The sequence below is a fragment of the Solanum tuberosum genome, unplaced genomic scaffold (assembly GCF_000226075.1).
Source record: "Solanum tuberosum cultivar DM 1-3 516 R44 unplaced genomic scaffold, SolTub_3.0 scf00415, whole genome shotgun sequence".
Taxonomy (NCBI): domain Eukaryota; kingdom Viridiplantae; phylum Streptophyta; class Magnoliopsida; order Solanales; family Solanaceae; genus Solanum; species Solanum tuberosum.
The window spans coordinates 115,922-136,578 of NW_006239349.1; the positions used below are offsets into that span (position 1 = coordinate 115,922).

Consider the following 20,657-nt stretch of genomic DNA (forward strand, 5'->3'; position numbering starts at 1 on the left):
TAACTTCAATATCTTTTAATTAAAAAATGAAAAAAAGATCTATTTATTTTAAAATAAAAAAGATATTATAGACTTTTTAATTTTCTGGCCAAATTCTGATTAGCATTACTCTTTTAAAAAATGTTGTGATTAAACTTTGCACGAAATGATGTACTCTAAAAAGCAATGTGCATTCAATGTAAATTATAGATCTTGATCATGTCAATGTAAAATTGGGCACATTTTAAAAACTCATTTGGATAAATATTTTATAACCCGTCGTTTCCGATAGAAAATAAAGAATATCTTTTAAAAAATAAAATTAAGTAGCAGTATTGTTGTTGAATAAAAAAGGAAAAACAAGAGTCGAAATAATTTAAACCCCGGAAAAACCCTCTCACTGTTATTTTGACATTAGAGTGGATAACGTTCCAAGAAATGAAATAATTGTGTGTGAATTTTCTTCACTGAAATTCCACTAAATTTTCAGCTTACTCTCAAGAATGGTTTCTTCCACCATTCTAATTCAGCAACCGACGAACTTCTTCCACCAGCCAGAGTTTCACCATCAGGTTAGCCTTCGCAACACCCCCACCCCCACAAACCCAAAACATTCAAGAATGAATCTTTTTTGCTTTTTTAATTTTCTGGGTGTTTGATTTTTTGTTAATTGAACCAGTTATGGAGAGGTCTGCACCATGGATGTGCTGCATCATTGCAGAAACATCCTATTTTTGTATGTAATAGTAGCAAGAGAAACAGACCTTCGAGAGTTTCTTCAATTGCTAATGGTGCTGTTACTTCTTCCACTTTGGAGGCTTATGATTCTTCTCCGTCTCCTTCTGCATTTCCTCTTTTTACACTCCCTTCTCAACCCCAAGATACTCCTGCTTCTCAGGTATTTTCTACTTGCCAAAGTTTCCTTCTTTTTCATGTTCTTGAATTTCAAGTTTAGTTAATCACTTATTGTTACTTTCTGTGTAATAAATGCTGTTTTCATTTGGTAAGCTCACTGTTTAAGTGCTCACTTATGCAATATGCAGCACTTTTATGTACTCTTTTCTGTAGTATGAGTTTTGGCACTGCATACATTTTCCTCTTCAGTCATGGTTTCTTTTACTCTACTAGTATGCCAAACAAACAATGGACAACAATAAGCACTAGTCTCTCAATAAATTGAAGTGTCAGCCAGGCAGTTGATGTTTGGACAAGATAGGAGTTACACTTTGAAGATCGATGGAGTCGTTCTTATGAATTGGTTTTGTTCCTCATTTGAGATTTTCTTCACAAATTCTTTGGGTCTAGGTATAGAATACTTTCAGGTCCCGTATAATTTTTTTGGTGATTACTATGTTAGCAATATAAAATGTTCTACGTCAGGTATAGGGGAATCATATACCTAAGGCATTGTACTACTCCCCCACTGCATAATTTTTTCTTTGATAAGTCAGAATTTATTACCAATTAGTAAGACCGTTCTCACACGCGTGAGTCTGCATTCAGATTCGCCTGTGTTTTTCAAGTACGGGGGAAGGGGTTTTGGATATATAGAATGCCTAACATCTGGTGTTTAGGGGCATCCAAAGGGTTATAAAGATTTTGAGCTACTCCCCAATTACCTTAAGATTTTCAGGTAGATGCTCAAGTTCATTCTCACATTCTCATGCGTAAATTTCCCATTTTTATTGTTGCATAGTCAAACTAATGGTTGGCGTCCCTCTATTTTCTCGGTCTTACATCCTTTGATTTTCTTTTGAGAAGCTGATGAACATGTATTTTTCTATTTGATTATTTCAAATTATCCTTATTTTCTCCTGTTCTTATCGTTGATGATGGTGATATAACATTTTTATATGAACAGTTGGAACTGGCAGATCCTGATTTCTACAAAATAGGATATGTTAGAAGTTTTCGAGCCTACGGAATTGAATTCAGGGAGGGACCAGATGGGTATGGAGTGTTTGCTTCCAAAGACGTGGAGCCTCTCCGTCGAGCTAGGGTGAGCACTATCTTACAATATGTTTGTATGTAGAACGTTTTCCTCCTCCTGATGAAATGCTTAACTTTACCATCGGAAGCAGTGTCAAATTTAGTGCTCTATCAATGTTTTGCTATACCAAAAGCTGAACTTCATCCCATCAATTCCACCATGAAATTGGTGGGAGTGGGAAAAAAGGACATGGGAGAATTGTAATACCTTTTATCTACCTTCCTTCTTTCTGGGATGAGTATCCTTTTTATTTCCCTCATTTGCTTTTTAACAATGATAAGGTGTATGTGTCAGTGGCTAGGCACTTCTAATTCTTCTCCTGATGTGGTGTCTATCATGTTCTACATAGTTTTGACTGGGACTAATTCATTTGGCATTAGCTTGACTGTTTGATTGCTCTTTTCGCACTGATTATCTTCACACCTTTTCGTTATCACTAAAATTCAGTGAATCATGAGGTTTTGTTTGTAATGCAGGTTATAATGGAAATTCCTTTAGAACTTATGTTAACCATAAGCAAAAAGCTTCCTTGGATGTTTTTTCCAGATATTATACCTGTAGGACATCCAATATTCGACATTATCAATTCAACCAATCCTGAGGTAAAAGGATGCATTTTTTCCTTTTAAATATTTTATATTTTCCTATTAAATATTTTCTAATGGAACACATGGGAGAATATTTATCCACATTTTCTTTGATTGGATAAAAAATAAAAATAGTCGTCTTACCTTTTCCCTGATGGTACACATGAGAGGATATTTATCTGCATTTTTAGTTGTTTTTATGCTTTGATTTTTTTCATCTTCTGTTTGGTATTCTAAGATCTCTTGTGACTTTTTAATATTGATTACCTTCTTATGGCAGACAGATTCGGACTTGAGGTTGGCATGCCTTCTTTTATATGCTTTTGATTGCAAGGACAACTTTTGGCAGCTTTACGGAGACTTCTTGCCTAGTGCTGATGAATGCACTAGCTTTCTTCTAGCTACTGAGGTCTGGATATGAGTATCATCCAAATTTCGGTGCTTTCAATTAATGTAATATTTTGAGGAAGATTCTATAGAAAATGCTATGCATTCACAAAATTAATTCGCACTTTGTTATGGTGTTCTTCTGAGGTTCAAGTTTGATTAACTCGAAATGTGAAAAAGAAAAGCTTTTGTGATGTTCACATTGTTATGTGACCTTTGCTATTAGTGTGTTCTAATTTATAACAAAATTTTCTTCGACTGAATCTTGTTTTGTTCCATGACTGTTGAAGCTCTCTTCTATACCCTAAGTCTATTTTGGAAATACCATTTTGGTTTTCAATCTGAAAATCGATATGTGGTTGAAGCTTCTTCATTTCTGTGCTTTGCATTTTCCGTTAGTCAGCTGGGCTGGTTTTGATCAGAAAGATTTGTTGCAAACAGAAACATGGAATGACTGCATTTGGCATATACTTGGTGGATTAATTTCTAGAATTTCAGTGCTAGAGTTATAAATAAACGCTTGTTTTGTGTTCCTGATGCTCTTACTTCTTAATGCTTTCTGTGATGTAGGAGGATCTTTTGGAGTTGCAAGACGAGAAGCTTGCTTCAACCATGAGAGAACAGCAACACCGGGCACTTGAGTTTTGGGAGAGAAACTGGGTACAAACAATCTTGTTCAATCTCTTTCCTCCAAATTCCTTCTCACTAACATTGGCCTTTGACTTTCTTTATTTGTTTAGCATTCTGCAGTACCTCTCAAAATTAAGCGTCTTGCTCAGGATCCTGAGAGATTTATTTGGGCAATGAGTATAGCACAATCTCGATGCATCAACTTGCAAACGAGAATTGGTTCACTGGTTCAAGATGCAAATATGTTGGTACCTTATGCTGGTGAGCTTCTTTATTGTATTTCTGTATAAAATTTCAATAGTGAAATCGGGGGCTTTAATTGGTTTATTCACACAACGCAGCACCCTATTTTGACAGATTGAACTTGGCTGAGATGTTAGTATGAATGGCATTGTTTATTTAATTTTTGTTTTGATTGGTCTTGAAGTGATGCTCATGTGTACTTTTAGATGTTAAGTGGATCAAAAAGAGCAGATCCACGACTGCAGTAACAAGTTAAGCAGTGAAAAATATGTTCAGTTTTCAGTTTACTGAAACCATGCCAATGATAATAGTGTGTATTCCATTTTTTCCATTTTTAAAAAAATAGCTATGCTCCTTGAGGTTCTCCCTCTGCAGTCTGCATGATGAAACTTGACGCAGTTACTATTACCGGTGGAAAATGTTTGTTCACCCTAATGATATTTAATATTACTTTGATCACATTTTGGTAAGAAATATATGGTTCATAGAGGGTTTTATGTAGTCTAATATATACTGTTTATTCTAAGAACTGTAATTATTCAATATCTGATGTTAGGCAGTAAGTTTATCAAGTAGTTAACCATTGTAAAACTAACCAGGTCATATTTTATGGGACAGAAGGAGTACCTTACAGAAGAGAAAAATCTATTTTCCAAAGTTCCCACAAAGTTGTTCTATCAAAGAAAACATGTCCCCTCAAAAATAAAATATTATATCAGCTTTTGAATTTCTCTCTACACAAAACCTCAGATTCTCGCCATTCTCTCCCTTGGTTTCAGCCTTTTGTGTGTGTGTGTGTATCTATGTGTCTCATATTAGAAGAGGCAAAATTAAACATTCTCAAATACTAGTCCTGGTCAAATGCTCTATCTATTTCGATTTTGAGGACAATACTTCAATTCGTTTGGTTTCAGTATTCAAAGGAACACTTCCCTCTGCATTTCTATCTTCCATTTGTTTCCTTGGTTCGAATTCGTCATTTTGCTTTAGAAAATAGCATAGATCAAGATGGAGGTGCAATGACTTCTGATTTCTTGAGATAAGGAAGGTTCTATTGTTTGGCCAAACAAGTTTCAAGAAAATAGAAGATGGAAATGCAAAAAATTGGAATTTCTTTTCCTTCTCCTCCTTCAAAGAAAGAAGAAAAAAATTTGGAACTTTTCTGGATAATTTCTTGAAAATGGGAAGGAGCATTGCAAAATACTGAAGGATGCTGATAACCAGAAGAAAATGGTGATTATGAGAGAAAAATTGGTGACTTTGAATATATATCAACAGTTCCTTTGACTTGACATGATGAGAAATATTTGTTAATGGTATTGCTATTTTTCTTCTATTTCCATTAATTGCTAGTGAAGGCCTAAGTAACTGTTATTCTCATAATCTCAATGCATCTGTCTTTCTAGTCCTAAAGTTTGATGTTGACTGGTGATGTAGTTGTGCGCATTATGGTTTCTTAAAGAACTGTTTAAAAGTCTCTTGCAAGACTTTTTCAAAATAAAGACCAGGTCATGGACTGAACGATAGAGGCTAATCGTGATATATAGAGAGATTTTGAAATCTTAATCCAAATTAAATTAGTATAGGAATGTGGAATAAGAGGTGGACCCCAGTAGGATGGGGAGACAGATAAAGATGATGAGCATAGCTAGCCCTGCAGGTGGAGGTATACGAAGACCACACTTCTTTCTTTTTCTCAATATGATTCTTCAAAGATGCTAAAATTGACTATCTCATGGAAGGGAGTGAGATGTGAGAGAGTTTGTAATTCACATATTTTGAAACTTCCATAAAAGTAATCGATATATTAAAAGTCTATATTAGCTATTAATGCCAGTCAACTTTGTAGAGAAGTTCAGCAAACCAGAAAGCATTTGAACTAGTATTACAGAACACAACAACAAGAACTACTACTATGCCTTCCCAAGCGTATTATTGTGACCTGTGTTTCAGGAAAAAAAAACTTAAAAACTTATTAGATAGGGATTCTTCTTAATTTCAAGGCAGACTTGCTTGCAATTATCTTTAGCATTTTTAACCAAACTTTGTTTGTGAGGAAGTCCTTCTAACATGTTACTCATCTCATTCTCCAGACATGATGAATCATTCTTTTCAGCCAAATTGCTTTTTCCATTGGCGCTTCAAGGACCGCATGCTGGAGGTGATGATAAATGCGGGACAAAAAATTAGAAAAGGAGAAGAGGTAAATCCTTTTAGCTTTCTAGATCTAGTGAAGGCTTCATTTGAACTGTGATGTGTGTGTATTAGTTGGAACATCTTATCACATAGGGAATATAACTAGCTTTGTCAATGGGTCGGCTTATTTTGGATAATTCATTTGGAGAAGATGGCATGTCGCTGAGTTGGAGAAGATGCATGACTCGTATGTTTATTTCCGCCCAAAAGGCATTTCTTACATTCAGCGGTGCAGAAAAATTTGTACTCCATTTTCTTGTTGAACATAGGTCATGGTATATGATATCTAGGGAAATCTTATTTTTAAGAATGCATTTCTTACATCAGAATCTTGCTTATTCTAGTCCCCTAAAGACATTTTCAACATCAAAATCTTGCATAATTAAGGATGACCTCATTTGATGCCATTGACTTTCTTTCCTACTCCTCAGCGTGCAAGGTCTTGCCTTCCACTGCAAGGAACAAATAAGCTAAAGGAAAAGTAGAGTTTAAAAATGAAAGAAGAAATAGCATGCATGCACTCAAAAAAATCTTGTTTCCTGCTTTCCTTGGTAGTTTTTCATTTTTAGCTGACAATAGAAGCTTAAAAAAATTGCATAAAACGGGGAGTGGCAAGTTTCTCGCGCACGACCTCATGGGAACAAAGTAGTGTTCACATTTATCACTTCACGGAGTAAGCTTTACCAATTAGGGCATTTAATCTATATTTATACATTAGTTCTATGTGTTTTTAATAAAATTATCGGACGAAGCGGTATTGTGTGACATACTTTAACTAATGTGGATCTGCCCTTGGTGGTGCTCCTGTCGTCTTCAAATCTTGGGTCTGTGGCTGGTCCAACTATATGTGGCCCTGCTTGTCTTTGTTGCTGTTGCATTATCTTGACAATATGACCTAACATGACCTTTATGAATTCTTGCAGATGACTGTTGATTACATGGCTGGACAGAAGAATGACTTGTTTATGCAGAGATATGGTTTCTCATCGCCTGTGGTAATGCAGTTTTTCTTGACTCTTCCCAGAAAACAGAACCTGTGTCGTACTTTTTCTGCTGAAAAGTATGAAATTCCAACTCGAAGGCCCTAGTACTACTGATTTTGCGTAGTAATATTCATTGTTGTAGTCCTTTTTAAAAGCAGGGATGTAACCGTAAATGACTGGCAAGAAATCGCTGTAAATGGACATTCAATGTCTACTATCAAGCCCTGACAAGTGTAGATGAATTTTGAAGATGAGATAAACCAAAAAGTGAAAGGGAAAAGGGTTAGAGTGAGGAAAAAATTCTTCCAGTTATTGTCCTTGTCTTCGGTTATTTAGAATAGATTAATTTGAGCATTTAATCATAGAAGTTTGAGTAGGGCTTGAGTTTTGATTAATTGTTCAATGATGCTCCATATAGTACAAAGAATTTTGATATTTGTACTGAATCAGAGGAAGAAAGAGAAAGACAGTGTAATATATATTATTCGTTTAAGAATTATTCTAACGGAGCTTATGATTTGATTAGTTGTCAGGGCCATCTATCTCCATAACATGGAAATGAATTTAGATATATGATTGTTGATTTTGTTGAACTTTTGCTTTGATTATGAGATGTCTCTCTCTTTTTCTTCTTTTTGTTCTTTTTCTATTGACACTGACTATAATATATATCCTTGATATTGCAGAATCCTTGGGATGTCATTCATTTCACCGGAGATGCCAAAATTCATCTAGACACCTTTTTATCGGTCTTTAACATATCTGGCCTCCCTGGAGAATATTACCACAACAGTATGGGTCTTAAAGAATCTTTTTGATATACTAGCTCCTTCACTGATCTAGGTTTGCAATTAATGTTTAGAATCCTTGTTTAAAACTTGAAGCAGGTAAACTATCAAATGATGGAGACAGGTTCGTCGATGGAGCAATAATAGCAGCTGCAAGAACATTGCCCACTTGGTCAGATGGAGATCTCCCTCCAATTCCAAGTTTAGAGAGGAAAGCAGTGAAGGAGCTGCAAGAAGAATGCCACCAGATGCTTGCAGAATTTCCCACAACTTCTGACGAAGACCAGAAAATCCTAGGTAAGCCTGGATTGTGTGCTAGTATCTAGTGATGAGAAGAAATATAACTCCATCTTTTATGCGCTATGGTTGTCACCTGTATTTCATGGTAAAAAACAATGTGGATTTATTTCGATAAATTGAATTCAGAATTCATCAATCCTAGTACTGACTAACATCATAAGTTTTGGCTTTTGCCACGAATTACAAAGCTTGTAGGCGTCATGCTCCACATGGGCCGACACTGTTTACCACTTTTTGTTAATTTCATTGGTTGACTTTGTAACAGTTGTCAATATTCACGTCATAAAGTTGTCCAACTATGTATTCATTTTCTCTGTTTCTGTGAACAGATTTGATGCCTGAATGCAGGAGAACACTCGAAGCAGCAATAAAGTACGTAATATATGAATTATTAATCGTCATTGCATGCAGAGATCATCTAATCTTTGCTTCAAAGTGAATGCAGATCTTATTTACATAATGCTTTCTTTTGGCAGGTATAGATTACATCGGAAATTACTGATAGAGAAGGTTATACAGGCCTTGGACATTTACCAAGACAGGATTCTGTTCTAAACATGAAAAACAGCAGGATATGAAGCAATCTTTACCAGAAATCATGTAGCCATAGCAGATGGCGTCTAAGAATATGGTTCCATTGCAGCTATCCAGAAAGCTTTGTCTATCACAATAGCTTTTGCAACTCATTGTTAAGAACATTTTGAGGGCTTTTGTTGTGGGGGGGAGGGGTTAGGAAGTAGCTAGTAATGGTGTGTAGAATGCCTTGCACCACCAGTTTTGGAAAGATAGGAAGTGAAGAAAAAAAATGAAAGGTTCTCTGTAGAAATCATGATGAAAATGAAGGATAACTTTGCTGAATATGTTTGATGTGTTTGATAACAAGAGTTTTGCACTTCCATTTACTGAATAAAAGAGAACTATGAGCAACTAATTCTTTTTTCTGACGAAAGTTGATAAAAGTGGAGTAAGAGCAGGCCAAAGAGAGGCTGACATAAAAGGAAACTAAGAGGTCATATTTGGAAATATTTTTTCTAATAAATATTGTACTTAAAGAGAAAACAAGTAGAAGGGCTTTTTTGCATGAATGAAATATATATTAATTCTCTTTATCCAATTCCACTCTATTCTACTTTATTCTCATATACAAAATAATTGTCTTGTAAGCAATATTTATCATCAATAATAGCTATGCTTCAATCATAAATAAGTTTGGGATAGAATATAAATTTTCATTGATTATGTTTTTTTATTTACATTTCAGCAAATACATTTACATAATATTATTAAAATAAGGTATAGAGATATTGTGCCTTCTTGAATTTAAAAGGTGAGAGTTATTTTTTTCGTTTTCTTGAAAAAATATATTATGAAATCAAATAGAGTATAAAATGAATATAGTAAAAGAGTGATAAAAACTAAAAGGAGTATAATAAAAAAAATTAAAAAAGATATATGTAATTAAGATGAATCCCATATTCAGTCTCATTATAAAATTTGGAAGCATCAAACAAGATCTTAAATTTTATTTTATTTTTAAAAAACTCAAAAGTGAAAACAAATTACTTACTTGTAGTTGAGCTAATCCAAATAAAGAAAAAGAGGATGCACAATATCATCATCTTAGGACCATTATTAAAGATTGTAAATATTTATTAAAAGTGAACAAAATAATTATTATATATATGAATGGAGACAAATAAATATGTAGATTTTCGCAAGCAAAAATCATAAACATAAAATAATTTAGATTTACTAATATGCGATGATGCTCGCAAGAAAATTGAGCTATTCCTTAATTGAATTAAGCTGCCTGACTTATGAAAATATATATTTTACTTATTTGGGGTTTTTCATTAAACAAAGAAAAAAAAAATTATCAAGGGGAAATCAACATTGCTTTCTTGGAAAGAAAACTATTGTGTATAATAATTATTTAGGTTAAATATTTTATGGAATTTAAAGATATTTTAAGGTTAAGCATCATTAATATGACAAGAAGCCTAATGATAAAGTGAAAAATAAATAACTTAAAATGATATTAAATAAATTGAGTATTACTATCTGTTAAATCACACTAATCAAGTTATTTAATCACAAAATATATGATTATCCTTTTCTTTTCCATTCAAATACAATTTTCTTTAAAATTATAAACTTTTTGTAGCTGGTAGGTTGAATAAAGAAGTAAAATGATAAATCAATTTTTTTGAAATAATTAGATTTTAATTAATTCTAATAAGCTTACAAAAATAAAAATAAAAGCACACACAATAAGAAAATAAGGGGAAAAAAATCATATTTAAAAAAATCGTCGTCCTCATTAGTACAACCTACTGCTAAAACCCTCTCATCCTCTTTTCTTGTTTCTTAACCAAAAACCCCTTCACAGTTCACAAACTGCCTCCTTCTTCCCTACCCCCCACCCCACCCCACCCTCCATAAGGTTGCAGTCCACACAAGGTTCTCTCATTTATGTTGTTTTTAATCTTTTTCTTGAAATTAGTTCTAAAGTTCAAGAATCAGCAATCAAGAATGCTATTTATGATGTTTTAAATTGTTATTTGAGTTCCAAATTCATGGTTTTGCTCTTTGCATTATCTTGTCTCCAGTAATAGCTTCTTGGGTTTTGAATGGCATTGGTTCAGCAGCTATTGACTACCGCCTCTACTAGCTGCCGCTCTATCATGGTAAGAAATTTCTTTTCTTGTTTGTTCATTTGAATTGAAATTTGAAATTACAAGAAAGGAAATTGAAAATGTTAAAAGCTTAGTCTATCAGTGGTAGAATCCTACAATATGCTCACTTTTCTCATTTTTTTGTTGTTGTTTTCATTCTGTTTTTCTGTAAAGATTTTCATACACTTGTAATATTAATTGCTATGGAGTTCCACTTTTGGGGAATTCTCATTTAAATCATGTATTTGAAATTGTAATTGAGGGATATAAGTGTATAAGAAAGGTAGAGTGCTTAGAGATTTTAGTTCTTTGGTATCAGGATTCAATTTATGATTAGTTTTTTCCTTGTAAAAACTAGAGACTTTTAGTTTCTCTTGGTTTGTTGGAAGGTAGATGTGAGGAGGGAAAGAGAAAAAAGTAAATTTATAGTTTTTCCCTTTTCTGTTGTACTATTGTCTTCTCAAGGGATTGCATAGAGTAGTTTTATCAGTCGTCCTATTTTATTTCATGTTCCTTGAATTGAACCCTGAAACAGAAATGGGGTATGTGACTTCCTTGAGTTGAATCCCTGAAACAAAAATGGCAAAGGTGACAACAATTGGGAATAATTTGACTGTTTTGAGATGCATAATTTTATTTAACTTCAGAGCCTGAAGCTTTTATTTGTATTAGTTGCAGTTGAGTTAGAGATAAGTAACACACACATTATCCATTTGTATTATTCTTATTATCCATGTCCTGTTAGAGTCGAAGAGCAAACTTTAGTAGTTAGTTTATTTAATGCTTATGGAATAAGCTTATGCTATTTTGGTTAGGATCACTCACTATTGTGAACCAAACTTGAGAGAGCTCTTTTTGGAGGTCTCCAGCATGTCCTAAATGCTTAGGAATACAACATTATCAGTTAAAAAACAACAACTTGAGAGAGCTCTTTCCGTTATCTTTGTGCCCTAACTAATGCCAAATTTAAAGATTTTGTAGCACACCTTGAGGGATCTTTAGACCTTATATTTTTACTCTCTTTTTTTCTCTACTTTGTGAAGCTCTATATTTTCTTTAAGATTTATACACATTTTGATGGTTACTAGGCAAATCCGAAGAATGTTTTGTCTCAGTCTGTACAATTGTGATTCATGAAAAGATGATAGAGAACTTGTCTGGAAATGAACCCCCCCGTGAATTCCTTGTGGCAATATCCACCTCATTGACTGTACCAATTTTTTTTTTTTGTTAAGTTGCAGAACAGGACACTACATAATTATCAGGCAAATTGCTTGCAATGTTCAACATTCGCAACTGTTGACAGCTTTGAGAAAATGTCCCGTAAAGCCAGGATATGTTGTGGGATTAGAGCCAGGCAACCAAGGAATTTAAGAGTCGTGTCTCAACAGAAAATTCATCCTCTCAGAAGCTATACAAATGAGCCAGGATCTTCTTCTGCATTTAGTATCCTTCAGCTATCGAAGGAGGGATTTCCGAGTACGCCAATGCCTATTATCTTCAGTTTCAGGCCATTCGGAGGAATAGGTTCACGGTCATATAACACAAATGGAAAAATGCATTTTTCCCGTGATGCAAGAGCAATAGCAGATAAAGGCTCTGGTGGAGCAAAAGTTTTTGGTGATGGAAATAAAGCATTCTTTAAAAATTTAAAGAATCACTCGGAGCGGTCAAATGAATTGGCTGTTCATAGAAGAAATGCTATGTCGGACAAGGTGACTGAAAAAGGCACTCCAAACTCTAAAGTATCAGCTAGTAAGAATGTTGATCTGGTCATTTCCAAGGACACCCCTGTAAAGATTGATGAGAAGGATGTCAACCTGGACATTTCAGGTATACCTCTTGGTAATAATAGGAAACCAACATCCACGGGGAACGAGAAAGCAAAGAAGCAGTCCAGAAGCAAAAAGAATAAAAATGTTGCTTCTGCTACAGTAGATCAGCCAAAAGCTTCTAAGACTCCCCGAGCAAAGAAGTCTAGCCCTGCTAAAGATGAGGAATCTCCAGCAGTATCAGAGGTTTGCAATTTTTCAATTTCTGGAATTACCATATTTGATTTCTTTTTGCTGCATAATTACCTGCACTAACCTTGCAGTATTCCAGATTAGTTCGCCCGTTCATTCTTCCACAGTAGGGCCTGCTGATAATGTCTCAATGAAGGTTGACTTGGCCCAAGTGAAAAGAACCTCTCCCAGGAAAAGGAAATCCACCAAGGGGAGCAATTCTCTTGCAGAACTGAATGGGGCAACTGTATTGCCATCTGATAGTAAGTTAGTACCAGACAAGAGTTCAGATGTGAGCAGCAAAAGTAAGCCCCCGGGACAAAAAAAATGGCCAAAACTATATCCTCCAACAGCAAAGTCTGTACTGGTGGTGGAGTCTGTCACAAAGGCGAGAGTAATTCAAGGGTACCTCGGTGACATGTTTGAAGTCCTGCCCAGTTATGGTCATGTCAGGGACTTGGCTGCAAGGTCTGGATCTGTCCGACCAGATGATGACTTCAGCATGGTATGGGAGGTCCCTTCTGCTGCCTGGACTCATCTCAAAAGCATAAAGGTTGCGCTAAGTGGGTATGTTATCTGTTGTTCCAACTTCTGATTAGCTATCTATTAACATGGTGCTAACATGTTGGTGAGGATTAGTAGTGATTATGTGATTCATAGTTCTTTTTTTAATTGTTCTACAATTCAATGATCATAATTATGATGATAAAAGAAAACCAGTTTTGCATTTCATCATGTTCAGTTAACAAATTGACAGTTACACAGAGGATGGAAAGACACACCAGATTCCCTTCTCTTTTTTTTTCTTCATAAAATAGCTGTTTTGTAGCTTGAACTGTTTAAGCGATGTCATGCTCAGTTTCTGATCTGTTTGTCATTGATCCTCAGAGCCCAGAATCTTATTCTTGCATCAGATCCTGATCGTGAAGGAGAGGCTATTTCTTGGCACATTATAGAGATGTTACAGCAACAGGATGCCCTGCGTGATGATATTAATGTGACAAGGGTTGTTTTCAATGAAATTACTGAATCATCCATCAAAGCTTCCCTCCAGTCTCCAAGGGAGATTGACGCAAATTTAGTGCATGCTTATCTTGCAAGGCGTGCTCTTGATTACCTGATTGGGTTCAACATTTCTCCACTTCTGTGGAGGAAATTACCTGGTTGTCAATCTGCTGGTCGGGTTCAGTCTGCTGCCTTATCACTTATATGTGACAGAGAAATGGAAATTGATGGATTCAAAACACAGGAGTATTGGACAGTCCTGGTTGAATTTAAGAAGAACAAAAACCTAGATTTAGCCAATAACTTTTTGTCATCCCACTTGACCCATTTTGATACCAAGAAATTAAATCAGTTCTCTGTTAGCTCTCATACCGAAGCAATGGAAATTGAAGAGAAGATAAATTCATCAAACTTTGAAGTTCTTAGCTCTAAGATAACCAAAAAGCAGAGAAACCCCTCTCCTCCTTATATAACATCAACACTTCAGCAAGATGCCGCAAACAAATTGGACTTTTCATCAACATATACGATGAAACTTGCACAAAAGCTCTATGAGGGAATCCAGTTATCTGATGGCAAGTCAACAGGATTGATAACTTACATCAGAACAGATGGATTGCACATTTCAGATGAAGCTACCAAGGACATTCAATCCTATATCAGTGAAAGGTATGGACAGAATTTTGCATCAAAGAATGGTCGCAACTACTTCAAGAAGGTGAAGAATGCTCAAGAGGCCCATGAAGCTATTAGACCCACTGATATCCGAAGGCTACCCTCAAAGCTTGTTGGGGTGCTGGATGATGATGCACTTAAGCTATACAAACTTATATGGTCCCGTACCATGGCATGCCAGATGGAACCTGCTACCATCGAGCAGATACAAGTTGATATTGGGAAACCTGACCAATCCATAATCTTCCGTTCATCAAGCTCAAAAGTACAGTTTCCCGGGTACCAAGCTGTCTACGAGGATGTAGAAACTAACTCAACGAGAGATAATGAGAATGGGAGGGATGATCGTTCTGAAGTATTTGAGGCTCTTAGGAATTTAACCGCTGGGGATCCAATGTATTTGGGTAAAGTGAAACTTGAGCAACACCAGACTCAGCCTCCACCACGATACTCTGAGGGGTCTTTGGTCAAAAAGCTGGAGGAGCTCGGCATCGGAAGACCTTCTACTTATGCAGCCACAATAAAAGTGTTGAAGGACAGGAATTATGTCATTGCCAAAGGCAGAACACTGTATCCTGAATTTCGTGGGCGTATGGTATCGGCATTTCTCTCTCATTACTTTACTGAAGTAACAGATTATAGCTTCACTGCCGATATGGAGACGGAACTTGATAATGTCTCTGCTGGTTTGACTGAATGGAAGGGCCTTTTGAGAGATTACTGGACTAGATTTAGCAAGTATTGTGAACATACTGGTAATGTGCACATTCATCAGGTGGAGAAGATGTTGGAGAAAACATTTGGTGATTTTCTGTTTGCATCTCTTCCTAATGAAAGTAGGACATGCCCAAGCTGTCTTCAGGGAACTTTAATCTTCAAAGTGAGCAGGTTTGGTGCAGGCTACTTTTATAGGTTGTGACCAACACCCAAAATGCAAGTGAGTAACAAGTTAGCATGATTTGGATTCTTTTTTTTTTTTGGAAACAGGTACCATATTTTATATAAATAGTAAGACTATATGATAAGAATCGGATATCTTTTACGAACAGTTAGCCCTAGCATGTTGCAAACCCAATTTTCTTTTATAATTTTCTATCTCTGAGGGGTTTTGAAAAGGCTCTAGGATTGCTATGTATGAGTAGTGATGTCTTCTATTTAGATCAATTACTCTCTCAAAAGCATTTTGAGATTTAACTGACCTAATATTCCAAAATAGTACTTTGTCTATCAAAATTAGCGGATTAAGACTAATTATGATACTATAGTCAATTCAAGAACTTAGATCAAAAGTGACTTGGACCCCTATTTCGAAGAAATTAGAGACAACAATTAGTATAAGGCTAATTACCTTCTTTAATAGAAATCAAAGATATCAAGTTAAGAAATAATCTTATCTCTTAAAGGAATCGTTCTTATAAGATTGTAAGATATAAATCCATAGTCATCACACACAAAGGTATAAAGAAGAGAAACCTCTCAAATAATATTAATCATGTCTCTTGAAAATAACAAAATTCATCTCTATATATAGTTGAATTTATCCCTACTAGCATGAGACTCGAATCCTACTTTGATGGAATAACTAGGAAACTTTTAGGGAAGCATGTAAAAATTATGTCAAACTTTTTCCTAAAATTATCTGTCAAGAAAAGGAAAGAAGGGACAAATTTCACCCAAAACTCCCACAAGACTTCAACAGTTTTTTTGGCATGAAATTTCAGCTCTTTTTTATGGTTCAGTTGGGCTCCATGTGGCCCACCTCTTGGCCTTCATGTGGCCCCAATCTTTCAGCTCTTTGACTCAAACTTGGACCGTGAAATATATGTAGCACTTAGTCCACTTGTTATAATTCTTGTGCTTTTCTTCCACGGTAAACATCTTGATTTTTAATTGAACCCATCAACTTTAATGGAGGTATGCCATCGTGGATGCTATCACTATACAAAGATGGTATGATCATCCATAATTACAGGACTGTAAAGAGCAAACTTTACAGCTCCTCTATCATCTACAAGGGGTCTAAAACATAAAAAATTGAATCATGATCTTCTACACATGTTCCTTTACACCAAAAATACGAAACACTTCAACTTTATCTTCTGGAAATGACTTGATTTATCTTCAAAGCATTTTTTGTTCCTTTCTTCCCATATTGTCCACCAAATACAGGCTGAAATGACCTTCCATCTCTCCTTTTGGTTTGAGTTTGGCACCTTCTCTGTTCCAACTTGCTAGAACATCTACAATGTTCCTAGGCATAGCCCAACTTATACCCTGAAGTTGAGAAACATTCTCCAACAATTGTAAAGTCACTTTACAATGCAAAAAGAGATGTGGAATAGTCTGTAACTCCTCTCCACAGATAAAAAAAATCTAGAATAGAGAAGGATAACCTCTCTTACCAAGGTTTTCCCGGGTGAGCACTGATCCTCTGGCTAGCAACCAGGTGAAACACGCAACCTTGTAAAGTATTTTCACCTTTCGTATCAACTTCCATGGCCACTCGTGAATTTGTAAGTTGGAAGTATTGCGCTCTTTGTAAGCAGATTTGACAGTAAAATTACCTTGTCTCTCACCATCCCTCCTTAAACTATCCTCAACAGTAGAAAGATCCTTGAATTGTTCCAATAACTTTTAACAATTCTACCAAATTTTTGATTTCCCAATCATTAAGTGGTCTTCTGAAAACAAGGTTCCACCCTTGAATGTTCCATAGATCAGCTACAGTTGCCTCCTGCTGTAAAGAAAGTACAAACATTTCTTGGAAACTCTGGTTCAGAGGTCGTTGGCCTGACCAGTTGTCTTCCTACCATTACCTTTTCTCATGAAGACTTCTCCCCGAGCACTGGCCAGGGAACTTCCTTAAGATTGTACTGTTATCCCATGCAAAGCAATGGGGGAAAAAAGAACTCCCTCTCCCCTTTTGTCTGGTTCTTACTTGTACATCTTTTGCAATTTGAGTTGCTACTTCTAAAGCATCTGGAGTGTATTCTTTAGCTTAAACTTAAAGTTCTTTCTTTCCAGCATTAAATCTTCCTCTCAATTATCACACCTTGCAAGTTGTAAGCACATGAACTTATGAACCTCTTTGCAGTGTAACTGATCTGTTATTATCTTGATAGTGCAGAACAATGAAAAGAAGTATAGTTATATACTTTTCTCCTTCTCTTTCGATGCCGTTGGTTTCAAGTCATTGGCTGATGTAGTTTTGACATCCATTGTTAGGTATATTGCCAAGACATTATATGGTGAAGAGGATGAAGATATCACCTCTGAAGACACTAAAAGAAATGTGGAGCCACCGAAATTGCTGGGTGTCCATCCTTCTTCAAATGAGAAGGTTTCCACATCAAAACCCTTTATATATCAATTGATTGATTTTACTAGTTGTTTGTTCTCGGAGTTAAACACCTTTATGCCCTTTCTCTTTAGATTCTTATGAAGAATGGTCCATATGGATACTATGTTCAGCTTGGAGAAGACAAGAAAGGATACGTTCCCAAGCGGGCTTCGCTTTCACAGGTATTTTGATAAGCACTTCATTGAACTTGGTTTTGAGTTCTTTCACATGTATAAATACCAGTTTTCCGCGTTTATATTATTATAATAAAAAAAATACTGCAATTCCTCCAAAGTTGCTGAGCGGAGCCTTCTCTTTCCCATTGAACTGAATTACCTTTTGCTTTTGTTTGCATTTGATATGATTGTACATGGAGTATAATCTTTACAAATCACTGTACTTAATGCCTTCCTCATTTAGTTCAATGAGATAAGTTTATCTTGCTAGATCGTTAGTGATGTAAATGCATTTTTCATGATCTAGGTGAAGGATGTCAGTTCTGTTACCTTGGAAGATGCCCTGGAGTTGCTACGTTACCCTGTAACATTGGTATGTTTGCAATGTGTACTTCCTTTTGTGTATTTAATATTTCTATCGTCAGTTTTAAATATCTCTATCACTGGTTATGAGTATGCATACAAAAGATGAATGGGTCATGTCTATAGGGAAACCACCCTGATGATGGCCAGCCGGTCGTTTTAAAGCTTGCAAAGTTCGGATTTACAATCAGACATAGGCGAACAATTGCTCCAGTACCCAAGGTTTGGTGCAATCTCTCTGTGCTAGAATTGTTGTTTTGTTTTTCCAAACATTGTGTCTTGATATGCTAGCTTCTGCTGAATAATAACTATAGTTAGAAGGTATTTTTACGAGAAAATTATCTTGGAATCAATAATGATCTGATAAAAAGTTATGACATAATGACAGCATGACATAGTCTCCTGCAGTTTTGATGGATGATAAAGTGAAGTTTGTGGCTGTCTAATTTCCACAGTTTTCAAATTGTCGCTTTACTCTTGGCGTGTGGTTTGGCGTCCTGTTTGTGCCTTTGTGGTTGTATAAATTAATGATGCAGGAGACCGAAGTAGGAAAAAACATCTATCAAGGATGAATACTCTAGCGTTTTCTCCCAATTCATGTTAAAAGACTTCTATTACTTTGTGCTAATCTAGTGAGAAGTAATAGAGTTTGTAAAAGTGTCTCCGTAATATCTAGAATTCCAGTATCATTTGTTTCTTACATCAGATACTTTGTGCTTAATCATTTTTTTAATGACGGTGGTGTCCGGGCAGCCACACAAACTGCTGGGAAAGATGGGAAGAAATCACTTTGTGTTTTGGCCTTCACTGAGATTTGAACCTGAGATCTCATGGTTCTCCCACTGCAATATTTATTGACCACTAGGCCACACACTTGTGTGCTTTGTGCTTAATCTTTTTAGGGACCACAATCAGTTGTTCATAATTGTCTTTTGGGAATAGTCGCAAATGTAAAGACTCGTTCAAGCATTTATTAGTATGACTTCATATTCCTGTATATCAGCCTAATGTCAATGGCTGATGAGCCTCTGCCCTCTCATATTCCACACTTCCTGCCTCCGCAAAATTGAAGACCTTAAGAACTATTATATCATTGTAATTTGTATGACCTCACAATATCCACTGCTTGATACCACATTATATTTGGTAAATTTGTTTTTGTTAGAACAAAACGTGCCTAACTGAAGAGACAACATTTTTTTGCAATGCTTTCTGCTAGTATCTTTCATTAGATTTTTTGTTCCAAGTGTTACTTGGAACTTTGTCTTCGAATTTGTTATTTCTCATCAATAATTTTACTGAAAGGAAATTCTTTTTAAGGTTCAATTTTATATATTTTTATTCTGTTACATTGAGATGAAGCTGTTACTTTTGCTGATTGCTAATTGCTAATTACATGTGTTTCTGCAACTAACTCTATATCAATGAATGTCAATGCTGGTCAGTATGTTTTCTTACCTGTTAGTTATTGCTTATTATTGATATAATACAATAGATGTTTTGTGAAGTGTCCATTTTCTTTTTGCGAGTAATTTAGAAGTGAATAAGGTCTGTACAAATCTCAACTAGATCTATGACTACCTGAGTGACTTTGAAGTAGGTTAATGGTTATGAGTTTCTGTTTCTTTCTTTTTTCCATGAGAAGTTCTTGGTGCTGGGATAGCTGATAGATTTTGGTATTTGCTGATAGAAATTATAAATGGAAATTAATATATCCTATACTGATTTTGGTGACAGAACTTAAAGCCCAAAGACATAACCATGGAAAAAGCTTTGAAGCTTTTGCTAAGTAAAGATGTAAGGCGATGTGGTCGACCTAAGCGCCAGCCACAGGTGGAAGAGGCCGTTGAGGCAACATAACATCACACTTGTTAGCAGATTAATGTACCATATAAGTCATTCTTTGATGAAGGCCCTCCTCAGGCTGTTTTTTATAGGAGGAATCGTGGAATACGAAGCTTATTTACCCCACACGGGCTTGGATACTGTCCAAGTATGAAGAGTTGTATATCTTGAGTGGCAAAGACAATTTTGTTAGTAGAAATTCCATTTCTGTAATCTCTTCTTACAATCTTTGTTATAGCATTAGGCAATAACTTGGCCATCCAAATGGTCTGTTTAATTCTCCTTTTTTTCTGCCTTGCTAAGATGTAAAGAGAGTGAAGGCATTTTCATTGGCAGTTAAAAGCCTCAATTTGCTGAACAGTGACATCCTTTTAGTGTCTAAATGAGAGCTTTCATATATTTGCTAAACAACAGTTAGTATTGCAAACATATCAGTTCTCGTTTAGATGATATTGTTTGACTGGACATGAATTCAATATTTGTTTCACTTGT

At 35.5% G+C, this 20,657-nt stretch overlaps 2 protein-coding genes across 3 annotated transcripts; both read left to right on the forward strand.

Moving 5' to 3' along the window:
* Positions 1 to 333: 333 nt before the first annotated feature.
* Positions 334 to 9,014, forward strand: LOC102593548 (protein PLASTID TRANSCRIPTIONALLY ACTIVE 14). Of its 2 annotated transcripts, none has more exons than XM_006363108.2 (13): positions 334 to 551; positions 659 to 877; positions 1,841 to 1,978; positions 2,446 to 2,571; positions 2,837 to 2,965; positions 3,514 to 3,603; positions 3,684 to 3,834; positions 5,910 to 6,019; positions 6,936 to 7,007; positions 7,682 to 7,787; positions 7,880 to 8,080; positions 8,413 to 8,455; positions 8,560 to 9,014. In XM_006363108.2, the coding sequence occupies exons 1-13, from the start codon at positions 483 to 485 to the stop codon at positions 8,636 to 8,638; spliced, it is 1,533 nt and encodes a 510-aa protein (XP_006363170.1). In that variant the 5' UTR covers positions 334 to 482; the 3' UTR covers positions 8,639 to 9,014. The 2 variants fall into 2 exon arrangements, with proteins under 2 accessions (XP_006363170.1, XP_006363171.1); XM_006363109.2 differs by having other exon boundaries at positions 335 to 551; positions 7,883 to 8,080.
* A 1,387-nt stretch (positions 9,015 to 10,401) lies between these two features.
* On the forward strand, positions 10,402 to 20,573 carry LOC102606386 (DNA topoisomerase 1-like). The gene is given in 10 exon segments (XM_015303323.1): positions 10,402 to 10,770; positions 12,000 to 12,776; positions 12,862 to 13,328; positions 13,650 to 15,345; positions 15,347 to 15,378; positions 17,667 to 17,781; positions 17,874 to 17,963; positions 18,265 to 18,330; positions 18,447 to 18,542; positions 20,058 to 20,573. Coding segments are annotated over 10 exon segments (3,519 nt in total). The 5' UTR covers positions 10,402 to 10,713; the 3' UTR covers positions 20,181 to 20,573.
* The last annotated feature ends 84 nt before the right edge of the window (positions 20,574 to 20,657 follow it).

What these genes read in the sequence shown, in the direction of transcription:
- LOC102593548 (XM_006363108.2), top strand. Translation starts at nt 483, where the DNA reads ATGGTTTCTTCCACCATTCTAATTCAGCAACCGACGAACTTCTTCCAC. An exon ending in TATGTTGGTACCTTATGCTG is followed by an intron (nt 3,835 to 5,909) that starts GTGAGCTTCTTT and finishes CTCATTCTCCAG; the next exon opens with ACATGATGAATCATTCTTTT. An exon ending in CGAAGACCAGAAAATCCTAG is followed by an intron (nt 8,081 to 8,412) that starts GTAAGCCTGGAT and finishes TTCTGTGAACAG; the next exon opens with ATTTGATGCCTGAATGCAGG.